At 31.8% G+C, this 22,718-nt stretch overlaps 1 protein-coding gene across 1 annotated transcript in view; it reads left to right on the top strand.

The window, feature by feature from the left end:
• LOC123666493 (protein pangolin, isoforms A/H/I/S) overlaps positions 1-22,718 on the top strand; it is a 133,106-nt gene that overhangs the window by 96,970 nt on the left and 13,418 nt on the right. The window contains exons 4-7 of the mRNA XM_045600580.1: positions 19,192-19,315; positions 19,841-19,937; positions 20,195-20,290; positions 21,306-21,416. Of these exons, the coding sequence (XP_045456536.1) occupies positions 19,192-19,315; positions 19,841-19,937; positions 20,195-20,290; positions 21,306-21,416 (428 nt within the window). The remainder of the gene's footprint in view (positions 1-19,191; positions 19,316-19,840; positions 19,938-20,194; positions 20,291-21,305; positions 21,417-22,718) is intronic.

Below are 22,718 nucleotides of genomic sequence, written 5' to 3'. Positions count from 1 at the left end.
TGTTTTGTTCGTTGTTGGTAGCTGACAGAGGGCGCTACAAGAGAAAGTGCACCTAACTAACAAATGATAAATATTGAGAAATAGCGAAAAGGAAAGTAGTGACATGGTGCTGAAACGAGAGTTGGTAGAGCTGTACTGAAAAACTCGGTACATCCGAGAGCTAATATCCTTTTATAAAAGTTACGATCTGTGTTCTATCACAGGATATGAACCAAATTTTTAACAATCAGAAAGAATCAAGTGATAATTTAATAATCTCAACAAAATATATCTTTTAAGTAGGTACTTCTAAAAAGAAATTGAAAGGCGTTTCATTTATATACACATAGTGAAGTATAAAATATATTCGGCAATGTTTTCCAAGTTTGCTCGCGACGGCACGCCGTGTCAGCGACTGTTGACATTCCAACTTGTCAAATCCCACGCTGCCCGCTTTACACTAAATTCGCGTAGATTACACGATCCGCTACCATTTGTTTTTTACTCTATAACGAGAGTTTTGTGATTCAGACGTATTACCGCAACATTAAAAATAACACACTCTAATACGGTACTAGATTTCTGAGAAATTAAAAACGAGAGAGCCAAGAATTTTTTTCGAAGTTACGAATTCATATAAACAATTCGTATTGATAAACTTGCTTTAAGCTTATTAGAATTTTTATTGTAGTTTCGACAGTCGGTATACAAAACAATTAGAATAAATCCTTTTCAAATTGAGTAATTCAATAATTACGTTTTATTTCAATATATCTGCATAAAATAAACGTTTCTCCGAAATATAAATCAAATTCCACGTGTCAATTATGAAAGTGTTTTGTGTTTGAATGTTTTCGACATACAAACAAATAGTAGCGACCTGTGTTTACGCTTCAAAATACGAGCGTGACGCAATTTGTAACACCCTCAGGGAGGGGGGAGGACTTCAAAGGGCTCGTCGACAAAGCGCTAAATAAGATGAAAAAAAAATATAGAAACGACAATGGACAGGGAAATCGGGCCTCGGGAAATTTTCTTTTTAGTTTTTCGCGCTAGAATTATATACTCGTATGCATTCCTTCAGCTTTTGACGCGATTTAACAAAAGGGCAATGTGATTTCACTGAATTCTTCCGGCTTCGCTGAAAGAGCTCGCAAAGAAACATGCTTCAATGGCTGACTGAAAATGAAACCACTCAAATTAGCGAGTACTCGACTGAAGTCATGTTGTTTCATTGGCTTCTTTTTGTTTTGTTATCTCGAACCATTTTGTACGCTGTGAAGGGGAGACGTGATCTAATAACTATGTGCACTTATGCTATTGGCTAATTTAAAGTCTCGATAAAAATACATGTCATTTTATACTGTATTTGTTACTTTATTAAGATTAAAAATATGTTATGAAGTAATTAAAGTATCTAAAATTATCTACAAATGAATATACATATGTTTACCTGTGCTTTATTAATTAATTCTTGTGCCAGACAAGCATTGTAGTTTAGAAAGACACGAAGGAAAATTATCGTTGTGGTTGAGATTGCTAGCTAAACATAATATGCTGTCTATAGTCAAGAATAAATTTAATTTGACATTAGATTCGAACGCGAAACTATAACATATAAAAATAAATAAGCACTATTTTAATTATTTAAAAGATACCAAAGATTGAATTTGTTTATCCGTTTAGTTCTAAACTCTGATAGTATTGAAACGATTTTATATCTCTTTTACTACTAGAAAGCTACATGAATAATGTAAATTTAAAAGCATCATAAACAGTACAACCTTCCTAGCTATAAATGTCTCCCTGGATGAAATCATAAAGGACATATAGTATTAAATAAATATAAACACTGTAAAACAAACAAACAATTGTTTACAACTGTCATAGTAATCTTCAATTCCCAGACAGGAAGTTCCTTGAAAACACAAGAAGTGTTAATGCGCTACTACTGTGGTTTACCGTTATCTTGTTAACAATAATTATCTCATCACAATAACAAGGTTGCTTACACGACACATTAGCGATCAATCGCGGTGTCTCGGTTATGACAAGCGATTTTATTGTTTTTAGTTAACATCGAAAATAGACAAGATTATATATTGTGCTATTTATTTTTAAATCGAATTATTTTGTAGTTTTATATGATTATTACCGTGGTATAAAAAGATATATAAAAAATAGAATATACTAGGATTAAACGATTTATGTGATTTTACATTTTCAACATATATAATTACCGTTCTGCGTCTATGAGTCAGAATGTGATATATTATAAGCCTAAAACTTTTCTTTATAAATAAGATCATGAGATTATGTAGCGCGCTAAAATCTATTTATATTAATGATAGAGGCAGGTACAAACCCTTTTAAATTAAATAATTGGTGTACATTTAATTTGTAATAAATCGCTAATAATTTACAGTCAAAATGAAATGGCGAAGGAATCACTACTAGAAATGGACTTAAGTGGAAGAGATAAAATTATTTTAATTGCTTGCATATTGGCGGTAATTATTTTAGCTCTTAGTTTTGTAACAGCATCATAAACCCTTCAAGCAACTCTCACGAAAGCAATAACTTTACATTAAACTTAAGTTTATTGTGGAACCTATAAATAAACATCGCGTCGTATCAATGTGACCACGAGCTGTATGTCTTATATCAAAACAAATAAAATTACAATACAATAACGGTATCACGTCACGAATTAATTGTAATGCTGTATCAATCTTAACCTCACGACATCGGCCCTCAGAGAATCTTATAAATCTTTGCAATTATCAAATTCTCAAGCTCGTCTCATCTGCATACACGCACACACGCCTAAACACACTGTACGCACGCGCGGCGGCGAGATCAAAGAGAACTCGACCCTTTTGTATTTGCCGCCGGCGCGTGCCGTCTTTGTCGTTTCCCTTGCAAAACTCCGTCTGTACCGATAGGTGCGAGCGAGGCAAATATAAAGGTGATTGTGTAGCTCGCAATGTGAATATTTCACCTCGTTATCGAGTCTTGTTTGTGTTAGATAGTGTTAGAACGATGATTTAATTAATTGTATCGATATCGACTGGATCGAATTAATTTTAATCTCCGTGCGACTTTATGTTAATAGTGCTTCTGATTTACTTTGCTTGGTTTAGTTTGCTGAAATAGTTCATTGATTTTGTTTTGAGATTTCATTGATATTTTTTTCACGATGATTATTGAATCTGTTTATTTTATAATATTTTTTCACATCGAATGTATACAAATTTGGTATTTCAAGCCTTGTGTAACACAATTAAAAATTATATAGCATTTTATTAAATTAAAATCATACTTAAAAAACTAAATGTTTTAAAAAAGTTAAAATTTATTTTGTTATCGATATCGACAAATGCTCACACCCCTCAACGTAGTAGAGCACGGCTCCCGAGTAGGCAAGACAGGAATCTGCCGATATCGGCTAGTAATTAAAACGGACTTATTGCGTACCACCGTATTCGTACCTATCCGTACATTACGGTACGGTTTTTACTCGATAAGGCGTTGTGTACGTAACGCGTATATTTAGATGACTACTCGTTGCAATGAGCTTTCTATTAATTAGGTTCTAATTTATTGTATAGGGTTGCCACGATTTATTTGTCGGGTTTTTTTCGTAGATTTTAAATGATGAAACTTTCGATTTATTTGTGCTATATTGTTTAAGAATGGTTTTACATGAAATATGTATATATGTTTCTATTAGCTGTTTAAGCGTTATAGTACTTTTTATTGAGCAAAACTGTAGGTCGTTAAATATCACGCTTGCTACTAGTTGGAATATAACAGTAACTATAAACAAACGTTCAACTTCTTTCTCATTTACTTGACTATTGCTGGCCAAAAGCACTGCTGCTCTACTACAGATTGGCGGATAATTTGCCTAACCGAGTGACGATCGCATCAATTATTTGTGGTAACAACCGGGAACGATTGCTTTAAGTACTCGCCTAGGTACGGTGAGGAGATCTACAAGGACTTACTCTTAGACTAGAAACATTAATTAATTGAATAAATATGAATGTTCATAATCTGCTTTATTCTTAACCAGGATAGGCACGTTTGGAAGACAGGCAAAGTTGTACACGTAGTCCAGAAACACATATTTGTACAAATACAAATGTCTGCTGTCATTGGTAGATCATAACTAGAGTTTTTTCTGTACTTTTTAATTTTTCTATCCTTGGGAGACAACCCTGAATTCTCGATATAAAAGTGATCTGCTATGGAATCACGTAAACGCCATCTTCAAGCTGATTGATTTGTAGGAACGTTTTAAAACCATGGGATATTTTATTTCTTTCCCCTTTTAAGGTTGACAACCGTACCAAAAAGTTTATATCTTACTTACAAGGATAAAATATTTTATTTCTTACTAGTCATTCTTATTTAGCTGTAATACTTACGTAATGAGAGTTATATATTAGAGATTATTTTATTCGAGTTAAATCAATATTAGTTGTAAAATATACGATTTAGTTGTTCATTTTCAATTTAAATGCGTATTTAAAGAAAAAGCTTAAGTTTCCCAAGAATGTTTTCTTAGACAGCCACGATTAAAACTGTACGGTATATGGTGATATATTTACTCTGTATAAAGTTTTGGGAGAAAAATATGTTTTTATAATCATTTTATAGATTTTTTTTAAACTACAATTTTTATTTTTGCTGCACTTGTTGCCAATGTTTATTTTTACTCCTCCCACTGCACCTAAAATACATAATTTGTGTTATCTACAACGCAGCAAAATAATGAGTATAATTTATTATCTAATTTAAAATGTCAAAATCTCCTAATTCTCTCTCTGATTCAAAATCTGAAAATGACATAAGACATTAATATACACACCATAAATCTTACAAAATTTCGAAAAAAAATTCTTCAACTGAAAATTCAACGTACCTATCTCGTTAAGTCGGATAATTCCATACAATCGTACTAGTATAAAGGGAATAGCTGTTTTAACCTGCATTAACCCGCGGGGGCGGGATCGACCCCCGTTAATATTTTACAACGAAATGTCGCGTCGGTACCGCGCATTAGTTTTTCCTTTTGATGTTCGCAACAGATACTTATACTTTTCCATTTAACGGTTCGATGTGGAATTGACAGGTTGTATTTTTTATGATTTATTTTATAAGTAATACGCGGTTATTGCCTTTAAAACTTTCATAGAAATATAAAATTAAAGTAAATATTTAAGTACTTAGACGAGTATAATACTTCTAATAGTAACATTGAAGATCTTTTGGCATTATTATTTTTTATCTTAAGTAGATTTTGGTCGTTACTGAATAATAATATCTATTAAATTTGTATATATATATTTCATAATCAACGACACTGATTTATGAAATTAAATATTTTATTAATTTCATTAGATTCTGTGTTTTCTAAATGCAAAAATTCAATTATATATATTACACAATTATATGTAACAACATATTACCGTTTATGTACAGGAAATACCCTACGTACATACCTTCCGATATTCCAAAATACAAAATAACAACCAAATTTTACATAATCGCAGGTCGGAAGGTCCTGCCCGCGGCTGTATTTTCGCTAAACAATTCATACATTTATATTTCCTTTGAAGTAGCGCTGCGGGCGACGTCAACTGCAGATTTAACCCCACCTGTTTATTACGCTGGAAATTGAGAACGATGTAGCTAGTATAAAAATGGAATTTTACGTTTTAATTTAAAGGGTTAAAAACTCTTATAATGAACGGTGATAATTTTGATCGCTTATAATTATATTCTTCAGTTATTTACAATTTTTGTAAATGAAATGCAATTATGATTTATTTTATTTGTTGATTGATCGTTCGCTTGATTTTTTTGGTTCATAATTAATTTACTTTTGCAAATGAAGACTAAAAATTAGATATCAAGAAAAAAATAATTTAGCTATGTAATACATAAAAAACATTTAAAAAAAAAAACATAACCATAAATAAACAACTTAAGGCAGAAATAATTGTGTTTGCTCGCAAACGAAAAAAAAAACCGACTTCAATTACATCGACAAGTAATACAACGTAGATCGACGAAAAAATAGTCAAGCAACTACGCGTTATCAAAGTAGTTATCAGATCTCAATAAAATTTATATGTGACCACATGATAAACATCAGCTTTCGATTAAATTAAAAATTATCAAAATCGGTTCACCCAGTAAAAAGTTATTGCGGATTTTCGAGAGTTTCCCTCGATTTATCTGGGATCCCACCATCAGATCCTGGTTTCCTTATCATGGTACCAAACTAGGGATATCTCCTTTCCAACAAAAAAAGAATTATCAAAATCGGTACATCCAGTAGAAAGTTATGCGGTATAATACAACGTAGGTCGACGAAAAAAGCGTCAAGTAAAAACGCATTATTAGATATAACTCGAAAAGTAGTTGTTAGATCTCAAATAAATTTAAATGGGACCAATTGGCACACACCACCTTTCGATTAAAACAAAATTTGTCGAAATCGGTCTACCCGGTCAAAAGTTCTGATGTAACATACATTAAAAAAAAAAAAAATACAGTCGAATTGAGAACCTCCTCCTTTTTTGGAAGTCGGTTAAAAAGAGTTTAGTCTCTGAAGTCTGTTTCGTAGTCTGTGAAATCTTTGATAGAAGAAAACATTAACAATACTGACTACCAAATTATTTAAAAAGTAGATATACATCATAATACATTAATTGTGTTTGGTGACGTTTTGTAACGTTTAGTTTACTTTCTTCGCTTTCAATTTTAAGTTTTTATCTTTATTGACTAGTCCTTTTGGTACAGTTTTATATTGGTGGTCCTTCTTTCTGTTCAACAGGTTGCGGGTTCGATTCCCACCTGAGTCTGGGTATAATATTTGTATTTATTTATTATTTCTAAGTATATTTATCAAAAAAAAAGTTATAACAGTCAGCTGTTGTCGGCTGTAACACAAGCATTAAGTTGCTTATCATATGAACAGACGACTGTGTGTGTATGTTGTAAGATATTTATAATATGTTATTAATAATAAGTTATAAGTCATTTATATTATTTAAAAGAACATTGATTTAATATTTTTAAATCATATATTTTTCAATAATAAATAAGTATATTATATAATTATACATCCGACGACATATTTCTCTCAAAACTAACCCCTACATATTATAAACGGTACAGGACGAACAACCCAACATTAACCCTTTGACGTGTCGCTTATTCTAATTACCGTACGTTTATTAAATGTGTCTATAAAACACACGGTCACGACACGGTCTCACGTACTTATTCTTGTTTATTTTAAAATCATAACAATTGATTTTGTAGTTTTTTCATCGAAAATTTGATATTATAGGTTCGTAGTTACAAAACTTAGTTTTCTATGGGTATATAAATGACTAAATCTTTCAATATCAAAGACTATTTATTGATGGGTGAGTATGCTTGTTACTCTAATACGCAAAACAACTTAACCGATTGCAATGAAACTTGGTATGTAGAAAGCTGGAAATACAAAATGTTACGAACTAACTAATAAGTAACTAGTAAAGAGTAACATAAAATAATTTGATATTCTATTTGCTTGTAATCCATAGACACGTTATTATTGTTACTTATTAATACTTTTACCATTGAAATTCTTTAATCCATCATAACAATTCTCGTGACAAAATCTCGTGAAAACAATGATAAATACTTATTTGTTAATATTACCTCATCATCATCATCATTACATCCTATACAGTCCACTGCTGGACATAGGCCTCCACAAGTTTACGCCAAAAATAACGTGAACTCATGTGTTTTGCCCATAGTCACTACGCTGGGCAGGCGGGTTGGTGACCGCAGTATTGGCTTTGTCGCACCGAAGACGCTGCTGCCCGTTTTCGACCTGTGTATTTCAAAGCCAGGAGTTGGATGGTTATCACGCCACCGGTCGGCTTTTTAAGTTCCATGGTGGTAGTGAAACTGTGATATCCCTTAGTCGCCTCTTACGACACCCACGGGAAGAGAGGGGGTGGCTAAATTCTTAAGTACCGTAGCCACACAGTGTTAATAGTACGTTATATATTATTTAATAGCTCCTATTTTGTAATATTTTTCGCTAAAAATAAACTTTTTTCAATATTTTACTTTGTGACTTTGCCAGAATAAGAAGCCTCATTGACGACACTTTCCAATTTAGTATGTGTGATTATATCTTATTAACGCGACGATATTAAAAAGGGTTCGTGTATTAACAACATAATCGCATTGTTTCATCAATTATTTACAACGTAGTTAGCCGTTAGTAATTATCATTTTTTTTAAATATCAACTTTGCTACCAACGAATGAATGAAAAAATAATTAAAATTTACTTCCAGGACTTACAAAGAAACATATATATTTGCGATCTAATTATTAAGTGAAGTTTACGAAGGTCAAATTGTGTGGAACTTGTAGTTGAATCTGAAGGCTTGTATATTTTTAAACATTTTAAAATAGAGACGATACAACGCATTTTTATGCCAAATCATTACATAGTATGGAACAAAGTCGCTTTTAACTGTGTAGATCTTTAAACCTTCGCCACGGATTTTGATTTTTGATGCGGTTTTCTTCAGTAAATAGAGTGATTCCAGAGGAAGGTTTATATGTATAATATATGCATAATTTAGTAGAGGAACACTGATAGTCTTTGCAACCGTGCGAAGCCGGGGTGGGTCGCTAGTTTTGTTATAAGATCCTTTTACTTCGCTTTGCCCAACCTTTCGCAAACGTCTCTGGGTTGTGTGGTGGGAGGTTGTCCAGACTCCTTAACGTTACTACCATCGACGTCTTTGCTGAGTCATTTACCAAGCTCAGATGGGAGTTGTGCAAATCATTGAGAAATTGTTTTTAAAATCGCTACATATGTATAATTGATAACTGTTGTTTTTAATAGATTTGGATAGATTTTTATTTTATTTTGGAATGTAACGCTTCTTTTTGCATGCGTTGTTGACCTTAAGAAATTGTAACACTAAGCTGTATCATATTTACTAATATTAAGTTTACTTTATTGTGTAATTACTGTTAATAAATACTGGTGATCCTAAATAAATAAATAAACAGATCTTATTTGTCTTACATAAATAATAAAATAAATATTACACATATTCTTAAAATTTAATTTTTTTTTTTTTTTTTTACATTAGTGCTCTGTCACGAAAAATTATTTTTATCCAGCGAATCACAGGAAATGACTTTGCGAGTAAAGATAGCTACATATCTTTAATGAAAGACAAGGAAAGAACACAGAATAAGATTTTCACCAATGTACAATGGTTCACTACGATTAATTTCTTAATGCCTGTGTCACCGCTTACTGAAAGTGTTATCTGACGTACCTACTTATCCAAGTGATAACTTTTTGACATATTTTTTAGTTTCATTATCAATTCCTCACATCACATCTCTTAGATATTTTTAATCGCAAAGTCCATGGAAATTCATAAGTAGTAGTTTATTAATTTAAGTGAAACAATCTCTAAGAGACTGTTTTGTTTCTTTCTGATAAAACCAGTTAGTAACTTATGTGCTAGATAAATTTTATCAGACGACAAAACAGACTCTTAGAATTAATGGTGCAAACAAAACGACTCTGTAATGGAAACCATCGTTGAAGAATTTTTACGATTAGCCGGAGAGACAATCAACACAATAAGTCGCATTAAAATTTAAAACTCACAAATGCTTTGCTAACTAAAACTCTACATCAGAGCATTAAAGTCCATTTTCGTTTGTAATATAAGTATTTCTGGATGAATTCTTGTAATGGTCGTAATGTTAGGCGCGCGGGACGTGGATAATATTCGGCGCATGCGTTTCTAAAATACTTTACATGAAGAAAACTTGATAAGAAAAATAAAAAAATGTACAGTATGTGACACCCTAAACCGTTAATGTCTGTTATTTCACGTCTTTTCAATAATTTTGCAGAGTAATTGTTTTGGTTAAATGTAGACACTTAATATCACAACTTAATAGATATGATTTGTCTTTTATATTTTATTTCATATACTCTTCAACTTAATACTGGAGACTTGGGTTTTTAGAGGTATGTTATTAAAGGAATTAAGTATTCTTATATTTTGTCATTAATTATGTAAATGACCCTTTTCTAAGTCTGTTTTATTATTGTTTGCGTTGTTCATTCCGTGAATATTACCTGTCGTTACTGTATACGCAAATCCCGTTTCCAAAATTTCTTATCATCAATTTTTAAACCGATTTGTGAAAAGTCGCCATAGTAAATAAATTTCAATGTATCGTCATATAAATTTTAGTCTTGTTTCGTATCAAAAAACAACTGAGATATCCTAACAATTTTTAAATTTTAAATATATAACCATTTTTATAAACACTAATTGTTCATTGATGTATCATTAATATAATAAGACATACAAACAAAGTTACAAGTTATTATCAAGAAGACAAAACTATACATTCTATACACATACCAGCTGTGTCACGCGGTTTCACACGCGTTACTTTTAGGACAAAAAAGCCTATATCCTTAATCAGTAAATGGGCTAGCCGACGCAAAAATATTTTTTCAATTCGAACCAGTAGATAACTGATAATAGCACGTTTAAACAAACAAACAAACTTTTAAGCTATACAATATTATAATATTATATAATACTAGCTGACCTGGCGAATTTCGTATCACCTTATTTTTTTCTGAAATATAATAATAACATAATATATCAAAATAAAATATAGCCTATCTTTTAAGTTTGATCAAACTGCACACGGTGTGCAAATTTGACTAAAATCGGTTAAGTAGTTTAGGAGTCCATTGAGGACAAACATTGTGACACGAGATCTATATATATTAAGATTACATAGTATAAAACTAAGTCGCTTCCCGCTGTCTGTATGCTTAGATCTTTAAAACTACGCAACGGATTTCGATGCGGTTTTCTTTAGTAAATAAAGTGGTTCTAGAGAAAGGTTTATATGTATAAATCATGCATAATATAGTAGAGGAAAACTGATAGTTTTACAACCGTGCCAAGCCGGGGCGGGTCGCTAGTTATATATAATATATTTAAAATTATAAATATTAAATGTATGTAGTAATAATTGTCTTTGCTAGCAAACGAAAAAAACCGACTTCAATCACATCGACAAGTAATACAACGTAGGTAGACGAAAAATAGTCAAGTAAATACGAATTATCAAAGATTACTCCAAAAGTTGTAATCAGATCTCGGTGAAATTTAAATGTGACCACATGATAAACATCGGCTTTCGATTAAATTAAAAATCATCAAAATCTACACCCAGTAAAAAAATTATGTGGATTTTTAAGGGTTTCCCCTCGATTTCTCTGGGATCCCATCATCAGATCCTGGTTTCCTTATCATGGTACCACACCTGCCGGCCTAGCATGCATACAACGAGATATCTCTTGACGAGAGAGAGAGATAATGTCTACATCGAGTATTTTCTCGATTACCCTAACATGCGCACTACGAGAGACAAAATTCTCTTCCGAAGACTTCGCCTTGTCGAGTAGAGAAACATTATCAACCATAATCACAACTGAATATCATTCTTATTTCTTATGTCGTAAAGTTGAATTTACAAGGTTATTGACCAATCGTGCTGTTAGGATGGCTCTCCGTTAGTCCTTTTTAAAAAAACACTTTAATTACTGCTGCTAATTTATTTAATTAATTATAGACAACAACTGTTCTTAAGCTAAGTCGGACTCGAACTGTCTTGAATACAATGGTCTTTTTAATATAAAATAATGAAATTGGAAGCGACGGGGTTTATCGCTGACTAAACAGTTTTGTGTAAAATTTCCAGGCTTAACAAACTGCATATGTTGCATTTTATTCATATTATATTTGTTTATAACAGTGCCAAACCGGGATGAGCCAAAGTTTGTATAATTTCAAACGAGTGACACATGTTTTATTTAACAATGTTCTCGGCCTTTTGGCTAAGATAAAAAGTGTATATCTAATTTAAAAAATCTAATATGGAAAATAAAACGGCGTAAGTAAATGAATTTAATTATATATGTAAAACAATATGCTCGTGTTGTGCTTTATATCTTGTCGCACATTAGATAATTGTAATTCTATCACGCATTGTTTTTTTTTTTAATTTTTAAAATTTTTTGAATTTTTGAATTTTTTTTTTGATTATTGATTTTACTTTTCTATTAATTTATTCTATTTAATTTTATTTTTACTTATTGATTTTTTTAATATAATTTTGTTTTGTTTTTTATTCTGAATGTTGTCTTGTCTTGTTGTACTAACCCAATATGGACTTATACTTTGGTCTGAAATAAAGTATTATTATTATTATTATTTAGAATAAGAAGCAACAGGGCGCAAATACGTTTTTTGTGTCATTATATAGCACACTTCACTCGACTTTTCTCATTTCCCGCTCTTCGTATACCGAAATTATATAATTATAATAGGGAAACGCCATGGTATACAAAAAATAGGCACCCGGTTTTATTTATTTTTTATTTATCGTCTTTCTCGTCGATAATATTGAAAACGAGAAGTTTCTCTTCCTAAAACGACAAAATTCGACAAAATTACGATGTCATGTTAGCTTCCGTAGAGATAAATATCACAGATCACTAAAATTTAATGATTATCTCTTCTATTGACGTCACGAGAAGAGTATCGCGTGCACGCATGTTAGCTACTGTAGACATAGAGAGATAATACGAGAAAAGGGGTAGACAAAATTTTGTCGTGGCGCGCATGCTAGGCCTGCTGGGATATCTACTTTCCAACAAAAAAGAATTATCAAAATCGGTTCATAAACGACGAAGTTATCCCCGAACATACATTATGTATATATGGTATGTATATATATACGGTTGAATTGAGTAACCTCCTCCTTTTTTGAAGTCGGTTAAAAATGAATGCAATCACATAATTAAATGTTAATACTTCATACATTACCAATTTAATTCTATGCAAGTGCTGATAATTATTAATGAAATGAATTATCATTGTTAGCTTTTGATTAACGAAAATTATTTATTAATTAATTCAATAAGTGATCTATTAAATTCGTTATGTGGATACGTTTACCGGTTCGCTGTTTATTTTATTACATTAATTCTTGTTCAAAATACAAAACAATGTTATCTCTGGATACTATAGGAGCTAGCAGATACTTTGCTTATAAACATATTTGCCTGATGGTAGTATAAAAATTGAATTGTTTGGTTGCGTTAATCTAAGTTTTTTTTTTGAGTTTTATGTATAAATGTGTATATACTATAAATAGTTCGTTAGTTTATTAATTCTTAAACTGATTAAAATTAAAAATATATTATATTAAATATTTACCTATCCTATCTGTTTAGATCTATAAATACGGACATATGAGAATCTTATGCATTAAATTGAACTGCTAGCTCTTAGTCCATAAATATATTTTACAAAATCCTATTCTGAGTCACAGTGACTCAGTGGTGGTAACGTATTAAGATTAATGGCAATGGGTTAGGTGTGTCAAGGCGAATGGTTCGGTCACTTTCCTTTTGTACCGACTTCGCTTGCATTGGGGGATGTTTTGTATTTATTGACATGCATTACATTTTTTACCCATTGATAAGTAACTCACAAGTGAGAAAGTGTATTTCAAATCACAACCATTCTCAAGAATTTTCACATATATAAAAATAGAATGTTCATCACGTTGTAACAGTACCAAATTTGATAATTTAGATTGAACTAGGTGTGAAATTAGTATTTATTTTAATATAATTATGTATATTCAAAAACAAATGGACCAACAATAAAAGGCGCTGATTTTTCCTTAATATATTATTAACTAAGTAGCTTATATTTAATCTCTCTCAAGTCTTATCCGTTTTCATCCGCATTTAGGTTCGACTGTTGTTAGATAAGATGACACTGATGTTTGGCTATAGCTTCTTTCTAACAAATCATAGCCACAAGTTTTAAAATTTATCTTTCTTAATAAAACTCAAAATAATTATTATCATCATTGGAAAACATACAACATTTTCAAGTTTAAAAAGAAATTTAATAAAATAAAATCGAGACACCAATTATTCCACAATATAAAAATACCCTAAAACACACCCTTTAGGTAAATTCATACTCTGTATATAAGCGAACTCTCTTCCAATTCCGAGGCACCGTCAAAAACATAATTGGCATACCCCCGTTGAACCAAGATACGAATTCGACTGGAAACGCTATTGATTAAAACATTCGACTCGGAAGATGTTTTATTTATGAAATTGTTGATAAAAACAGTGTTTCAGTGAAACGTTTAAACGACTTTATTTTATTCATCGAGTATTGTTTTTTAAGGGATAAAAGTTTGTGTATGTTTTACTTTACGCGCGTTTTATTTGCTTATTTACTTTTGTAACAATGTTAAATTTTCATAGTGGATATATTCAATGAAAAATATTAAAATAATATACATAATAAATATGTGTTAATTTGTAGTCATACTTAAAACATAGTCGTTTATTATTTAGTACATACTTTAATTTATTTTAAATAAATTATAATATTTAAATTATTAGGAACATTTGACTTCGAAGTTACCAAAGTCATTCAAAATCTAATAACGCTATCGATTTTAACATATTTCTTATTCAAAATAAGTAACTTAAAAATCTATAAAAAAAGTACGATTATAAAACCTAAAAGATATGAAAACAAATATTAGTTGAACAGAGAAACAGCAAACAATTGGTATTATCACAACAAGAACGTCGAGTGAGCCCCGGAGCTAGACGCGAGAAAGACGAAAATAGCTAACTTAGCGTCTAGCATCTAAACTAGCTGCACAGCTAATGACGACCCGAGACTGAAGAACGTCTTGACTGAATGAATAGGAACGAAATATTAGCTAGAAATGTTTAAAAATGCGCTTGTTTTTAGGTGTTTCTATGTCACTTCTGTGATAAAACTTAACTGTAGAGATCGCAGTAGGATAGACATTAATTAGTCAGTGGTGTTATACATATGAAGAATATTACATCTAATAATATAAACAATTCGAAAATTTATTTTTTATAGAATTTCTATATGACAGCACATCTCTTGATAAAATCTGTACTGGGATCTATATATTAATACGTGAAGCAAAAACTTTTGTACCCCTTTTTACTGAAATAACGCTGACGGGGGTGTATGAAATTTTGCACACTTAAAGTTTATATAGAGAAGTAGTGCAGAGTGCTTATATATTTTTTAATTTTGCATAAAAATCACTACACACACTACCATGTATTATGTATACACATTACATATACCATGTATACTCATTTGACACACACTCACGCATATTATACAGTTTTGTTGACTGTCAAAGTCTGTAGTCAAATTGAATAGTTTAAAAAAAAAGTTTCATTATTTTCATTTTTTTTATTTACAATTTTTAATTATGGTCGAATTTCGGTCTCTGGGCGAACACTAGTAATATTAATTATATATAGTGAACACTGCCGTCACTGTAAAAAAAACAGAAGTTAAAAACGTATAGATAGTGATCTAATATAAGATCTAACAATAATAAATAAATAAAATAATTATAACAGCCGATCCATTCTCCCTATATCCTCATTTATATACATACATATAAATCTATTTCGATCTCCGAGTACCAGCCTCCGGAAAAAGGTCAACAACCCCTGCCCTAAGTACCCACCCCGATTTGTAAATTTGAATATTCTGCCCTCGAAAATTTAAGTATTAGACTTATACCCGTATATTTGCAGGGGACCGTAAAAATCATCCAAAAATGCTTAATTAAGCAAATTTTATACTCCAGTGAAATATTTGTATTATGGATATACCTATAACATATAATGAATTAAGGTAAATATTAGAGAACATATAAATAATAAAATCATATGTAAGTACTTATTTTGTTGAATATTATTCATATTAAAATATTTCAAATTGGGATCTCTATTGCATTATAAAAGGAAGGAGGAGGTTGGAAGAAGTCCAACAAAGAACGTATAAAATATATTCGGCGCTTTTCTCGTTATAAGATTCCGGCGGCGCTCACATCCGGCTTAAAGGACCAATGGCGGAAATGTATAAGAAATGATGCGGAAAAACGTTGAGGGTGAACTGATTTTTAAAGCTTACTTGCTTAACCAGAATACTTTTCATAATATTCTTTTATGACATAATTATATTAAAAAGTAAATGAAATAAATAAATTTAGTAATAAGTAGTCGATTGTAAAAATATAGCTGTGATTGTCAAGGTTAACGCTTTGGTGACTTTGTCCTGCATGAAAAGAGAAATGCAACTATAACTAGACCGAAACTTCCAAGGTCGCCCGACGCCAGCCTAAACGCACACTAATACAGCTCCCCCCACACCCACACCACGCCAGAGCACGTAAACGCTCGCCCCTACACATGGTTGTCATAGCAACGCAGCATCCTATTTCCACGCCCACTACCCTGGGGGCGAACTCTCAAGATATTACGCCCTACTTCGTTCGCATTGGTGAACTAAAGGGGTGTACTCGTTGCGCTAGTGTGGGTCCGTTCAGATTCCGCGATCTCGTGAAATTCCATTTGAACTGAAATCTCGTGACATCGACGGCCATCTAGAATACCGTTATTGCCTCCGTATAATAATAATCATAAAACTTTAATGCTTCAATTTTAAAGGGAATAAAAAACAGACGTACAAGGTAGTTAGTGAATGCTAACCAAGTACTCAACTTCATTCGCAACATTCAGCCGGCCGCTCGTTAACAAACCTATTCAATTTTGAAGTATTAGTCGATTGAGGCAACATTTCTCGCGTCCTATCGCCACGAGTTCCAATTAGCGACTGGAGCTTGTCGCTTGAGTGGCGGTGACGTCACGCGGCGCTTTCATGCGCCTTCAATAACTACCCTCTCGACGTACCTTCAATAGCCGGCCACTCCACCTGGCCTTCATTAGGAACCTTCTCAATACACGCGAAGAGCTGAAAAGGCGACGTGAACCTACTAATTTCAAAAATGCAAGTTTTAACGAGAAAAGTTGTTTAGCTAATAACTAGCGAACTCCCGCTCCGCGGTAGCCCGCCCGCGTAATTGCGTGATTTAATTTTTTAAATTATTACTAGCCGTCAGTTGAACAAAGCTCGCCCGGTATCTTTTGTTAGCGGTCGCGCCATAGACAAATCTTATTATGGAAATATTTTCAAATTAAGAACGCGCTCTGCTCCCGCATTATGCGTCTCGACTGTCATCATTGTCTATGGGCTCTTTTTGTTCGTACTCGCATGTTGAGGCTTTTCGACCACCGTTTTGGTTATTTTTCTTTTTGTTTTTTTTTTTCCGCTGTCCTGAGCGTGAATGGAGGGCTTTGTTAGTGCGTGTTTTATTATTAATTAGTGGAGACTCTTTGTTCGTGGTAATTATTGTCTTAATAAGCGGTTCCTGTTCGAATGTGAAGAAGCGGTTAAGGAATCGTCAGTGAGTTCATAAGCATAAATGGGTTAAAGAAACTTAAAATATTCAAAAAAAGCTTATAAAGCTTTAATATTAGTATGTAAACATATTTTTAGATTTTAAACAAAACTTTGGACAGTGTATTTTTCACGTCCATAATATTTAGCTCGTTTTAAAATGAATTTTAGATTAAAATGATCTACACCTTTTTCTGCCATTCTATTCTATTCAAACAGAAGCTTGAATAAAAGAACAAAAAAAGTCTGATTATTTACTACGACGCAGAATTAAAAGTATCGCGATGTAATTTGTTTTACTTGAAACCCTCGGACTCGACATTTATGTAGCATAAATAGAAGTTGATATTCAAAAGCGAATAAAATCGCACAAAACAGTGCCATTCAGGGATTCTAGTGGAAACACCATAATTAATTTACGCCTACGTGTCACCAGCGATCCTGTCGTTTATTTCGCATAATAAAGTGCTGAAAAGAAGATCCAGTTTAATTAGAGGTGAGACACTCGGAAGTACGGCGCGGTTGAATGGCCCTCGTCGGGCGCCATTTTGCATAATTGGGCGGGAGGGTAGGACGAAATTTATACGGTACCGGCGCCAATTTACTTGCTAATGACGCGTCTTGCGCACTCCCTCGGTTTTGTTCGTGTGTTCAAATGTATTTTCAGTGCCTTTTATCTTGTTCATTTTGTGTCCTACGACGGTACATTTCGATTTGACACTATATATAAAAATGAATTTATGTATTAAATGCAACTGTTGATTTTTACTTACTGATTACATAAATATTTTTTGAAAGGGTCGTGTGTGGGACATTATTATTGATCACTAGGGCGGAAATATTTTTATGTAGTCTGTATTCCTGTTTTGCATTTAGATACATGAATGTATAATGTACTGAGACATCTGCTACTTACATAATATTAATTTAAATTGTTTAAAATTATTATTTTAAGAGATTTAATTTTTTTAAATTAATTTGCTGCTTACGAAAGTTATTTATAACTTGGAATTGTACTATTTTTTTTTTTCATTTTTGTATTTTGAACACGGTAAAAATTAGCCCTGCATATTTTGATTAAAAAAATCGTAGTACATAAAATATTTTATACTAAGAAAATTATAATTAAACTTAAGTAACGTTTTGCAAAGTTACAAATATTTTCCATACATTTAAAAATGAGACAACGTTACAAAAATACAAAATACTGGCTGGTAGGATTAAAAAATTGTGATACAAACTTTTTGTTATCCGAAAACAAAGACCCGCCTCTCATTGTAACGTGTTGACATATTTAAATATTTTGACATTATAATAAAATAGCTGCCAAAAGCCGAAGCGAATTTCATATTTCTGACTTTTGCTCCAATTCAACATTGTTACACAGAAAGATGTCAGATCTCCAAGATTTTCTTTTCAAATGTAGCTTGACTCTATCTAGCAGCTTCTCTTATGTGAGTTCATATAAAAGAAAATATAAAGAATTTTAATTTTAATTTATCGAACTTATTTTTCGAAGTAGTTAGAATACTATCAAGACATACCTGTCAGATATATAGTCGAAGCCTGTCAGGGATCAAGCTTGTTCAGAAATTTAACTACTATATTGACTCTGTTAAGCCGTGAAGATAGGCTTTGTACTTTTCATGTTACACGAGCATTACGCCTAAATCTACAAATATTGAAGTATTAAATTTATTATTTTCTTTCAGACAAGCAAGATGGGCCTATCAGCTGGGGGCGGTCTGTCCCTCTTTTGTCCTGGCGGAGAGCTGGGTCAGCCTCCCCCAGCGCATATGGGCATCCCCCCTCCGTATCAACTTGATTCCAAGTTAGGTAAGTCATAACGTAACTTTACATAACAATAATAAAATATGTGAGTATCCTATGAGACCTGTTTCAAACCTGCCGTATTAAAAATAGTTTGCTTAGCTCAATATTACACGTTTTGTGTATGTTTTGGTGTAATTAATAATGGTTAATTTAGTCGTGTGTCGTGACTTCACGTAAGTAAAGTTAACGTAAAACCTCTATAGACCATTTTTTTTGGTTGCTCCTCCACTTCTTGGGATCGTATTTTTACAATTTTAGCCTGCTACCCCTAAAAAAAATAAGGCTTAAAAACAAAACAGAAATTTTTAAATCGATAGCGAAGCCCATCTTCATATTGGAACATAAACTTTTACGCTACGTTTTCACAAACACTAATTAAATATATTTATTTATATTAACAATATAATTATTTGTAGTGTTTTATTTTTATAGAATAAGATAAATTGATTAACATTCTTACTCTTCTGTATTTATGTACATATATGCATGTGTATATTTGCATATTGCAATACTAAATACTTGTTTCAGCGGCTGGTCTTGCGCGAACCCCCATGTACCCCTTCCCTGGGGGTACGTACCCTTACCCCATGCTCAGCCCTGAGATGTCGCAGGTTGCGGCATCATGGTGAGTACCACTTTTTATAGACGTAGTAAGTTTTACTGGCAAGTCGTTATAATTATGAAATATTAATGATAATAATGATCAGAATCATTGAATGAATTATAAATTATGTTTAACGTTAAAATAATTGGTCTTTAATTGGTTTTCATTTGAACTTAATTATTCTTTAACAAATCAGTTATTCAAATATATTCAAAAACTTATAAAAGTGTATTAATTTTATGATAAAACAGATGACACAATATCAAAACTTGTTCCAGGCATACCCCAAGCATGTATCCTATATCTTCGGCGGCGAGTGGGTTCCGGAGTCCGTACCCCACTTCTCTGCCGATTACAAGTTCTAGTCTATCAAGGTATGTAGGTAAAAGGCATGTGTTTTAAGACTATGGTAACGTAATATTTTTTAATATATGAAAAAATGAGTAGGCTACGTCACGATATATATCTTTTTGGCGAGGCTAAGGTACCCAGAGCAAGAAATGTATTGCTCATAATAGTGTTTGCTTTCAAACGAAAAAAAAAAACACTTCAATTACATTGACAAGTAATACAACGTAGGTAGACGAAAAAATAGTCAAGTAAATACGCGTTATCAAAGATTACTCAAAAAGTAGACACACAGAAGATTACAGCTAAATACTGCTCTCAAACATGTAAATATACAACATTAGTAAAAAAAATCTAAAGCAATCTTAACCAGGAAAAAATTCTTTATTTTACAAAAATATTTAAATAGTAAATAAAAAAGTAAATCACTGCTGCATGTGTAGGTTTAAATGACGCCACATCTAGACAAAGTCCCTTAATATTATTTTTATCACGATATTATTAAAATTTTAGATTAAATTAATAAAAAAAAGGTTATACGACAATGATCACGTTCGATAAATAATTATCCGAGAAAATATTAAACATTACGTTAATATATTTTTATCATCAAAATCGGGCAACTGATGGTCACTGATATCGATAATATAATTACGGTAATTACAAGACTTCTTAATTTAGCAATCGATATTTATTATTACGAATGTCACGAATATAATTTATAACCGTATTTTGTTTATTACAGATAGACTAGTGATATTGAATAAAATTTATTTTATACATTATGTACGTACAAACTAAAGTCGATACAGTTCAGTGAAAAAGTAACATAAATCCGAATTAATATTCGCGAATGGACGCCAAGCAATTCAGATCTTTCAATTCTTATCTTATACTTAAGTAACTGCTGTATGTCTTAGAACAAATAAGATAATGTTGGTAACATTTTTCACATTACTGTACTGTACTGAAGTCCACTACAAATGCCTTCAAAATGCTCGTAGTAGTCTTTAACATTAATTTTGTTTCTTTTTGCTACAGTGAATTATATCGGTTCTCCCCAACGCTGGGGGGCGGTCTGGGGTTAGGTTTGGGCCCAGCGCTCGTCCCCCCACCACCCTCCAAAGCAGACCTCTTTACGCATCATTCAAGGTAAGTTTTTGTATAATCTACTGTAGGTATTATTATTGTTATCCATATAAAATTGGTGGCCCTAATAACTGAATTTGTTTTTTGATTGATAAATTGGAATCAGAAATTTTTTGAAAATGGAAAAAAATGTGTTTTCCTTTATTTATTCTATATGTTTGATAGAATATGAAAAAATATATCAAATATTGCCTGTATTACGTTGAAAACAAAATAAAGATGCGTTCAGATCAACAAGTAGTAGCAATCGTTACTATTAGGTATTTATTGATAGGATTTTAATAAACGACTCTATATATCAAGTATATATTGCCTTTAATAATGTAGTGCTTATTTTTTAGTCCAAAAACATATTACAATTCAATCTATACATTTGCGTCAGTGAGGTTGTCAACTATTAAATTATTTTTCAGTCCAGTTTCATGGATCTTGATGATCACGCCTCAACTCAAATAAATAACGTCATGTGCCTAATAAACATTAAAAAAACATAATAATTTATAACGCGTGTCTGAAATAATATACATAGAAATCATTGCGTCAAAGTAATCGCAGCGATAAAACGCATTGATGTGTCACGCCCTTACAGCGACGCGAGTGCATATTATGTGAACTAATTCATATTATTATGGACTTCTTTTGATAAGGGTAGATTAGAATAGGATATATTTGAAAAAAAAGATAGGGTGATTTTAGATTGACAGTTGTTTTTGAAGTTATACTTCTTTTGGCGTGTTAGCGAAAAATTATGAGAGTACATTTTTACAAGGTGCGCGCACACCGAGACAAAAAAAAACGACACCCTGAAGTTAGTTAGTCACCGAAGAAGAAGTTAGCAACGTAAAGTTAGCTAGCCAATGAAGTGTAACTTCTTACGTGCGTACATAAGCTTACACACACTCTTTTTTTATTTGTTCACATTTCTAATTACTGCGATATTATGATCGATAATCACGTATTTTATTGTAAGTTTTGATAAGTATTTTAAATAAATAAATATTTAAACTTCTTTATATTAAATATTTGGTTTTTATGTCTATAAAATATTCTCTCAATATTGTTGTGCAAATTAATGTCAAGAATTGTAAGAATATAATAAAATATTGTCAAAAGTGACTTGATTTGTAACAAATTAACACCTATAAATATTTATGCACGACATTTTTTGGTAATAAACTACATTATTTTTAAAGCTAATGTCACAAAAATAATTCTACAAAAAAATATAACTTCCCAGTACCAAAAGTCGGTTAAAATCAGTTTCCCTTCCACTAAACCTCCCCCAGCGCGACGCTATCTCCGATC

Source organism: Melitaea cinxia, chromosome 26 (assembly GCF_905220565.1).
Source record: "Melitaea cinxia chromosome 26, ilMelCinx1.1, whole genome shotgun sequence".
Classification (NCBI taxonomy): domain Eukaryota; kingdom Metazoa; phylum Arthropoda; class Insecta; order Lepidoptera; family Nymphalidae; genus Melitaea; species Melitaea cinxia.
This window is presented reverse-complemented; position numbering and strand designations above follow the sequence as displayed.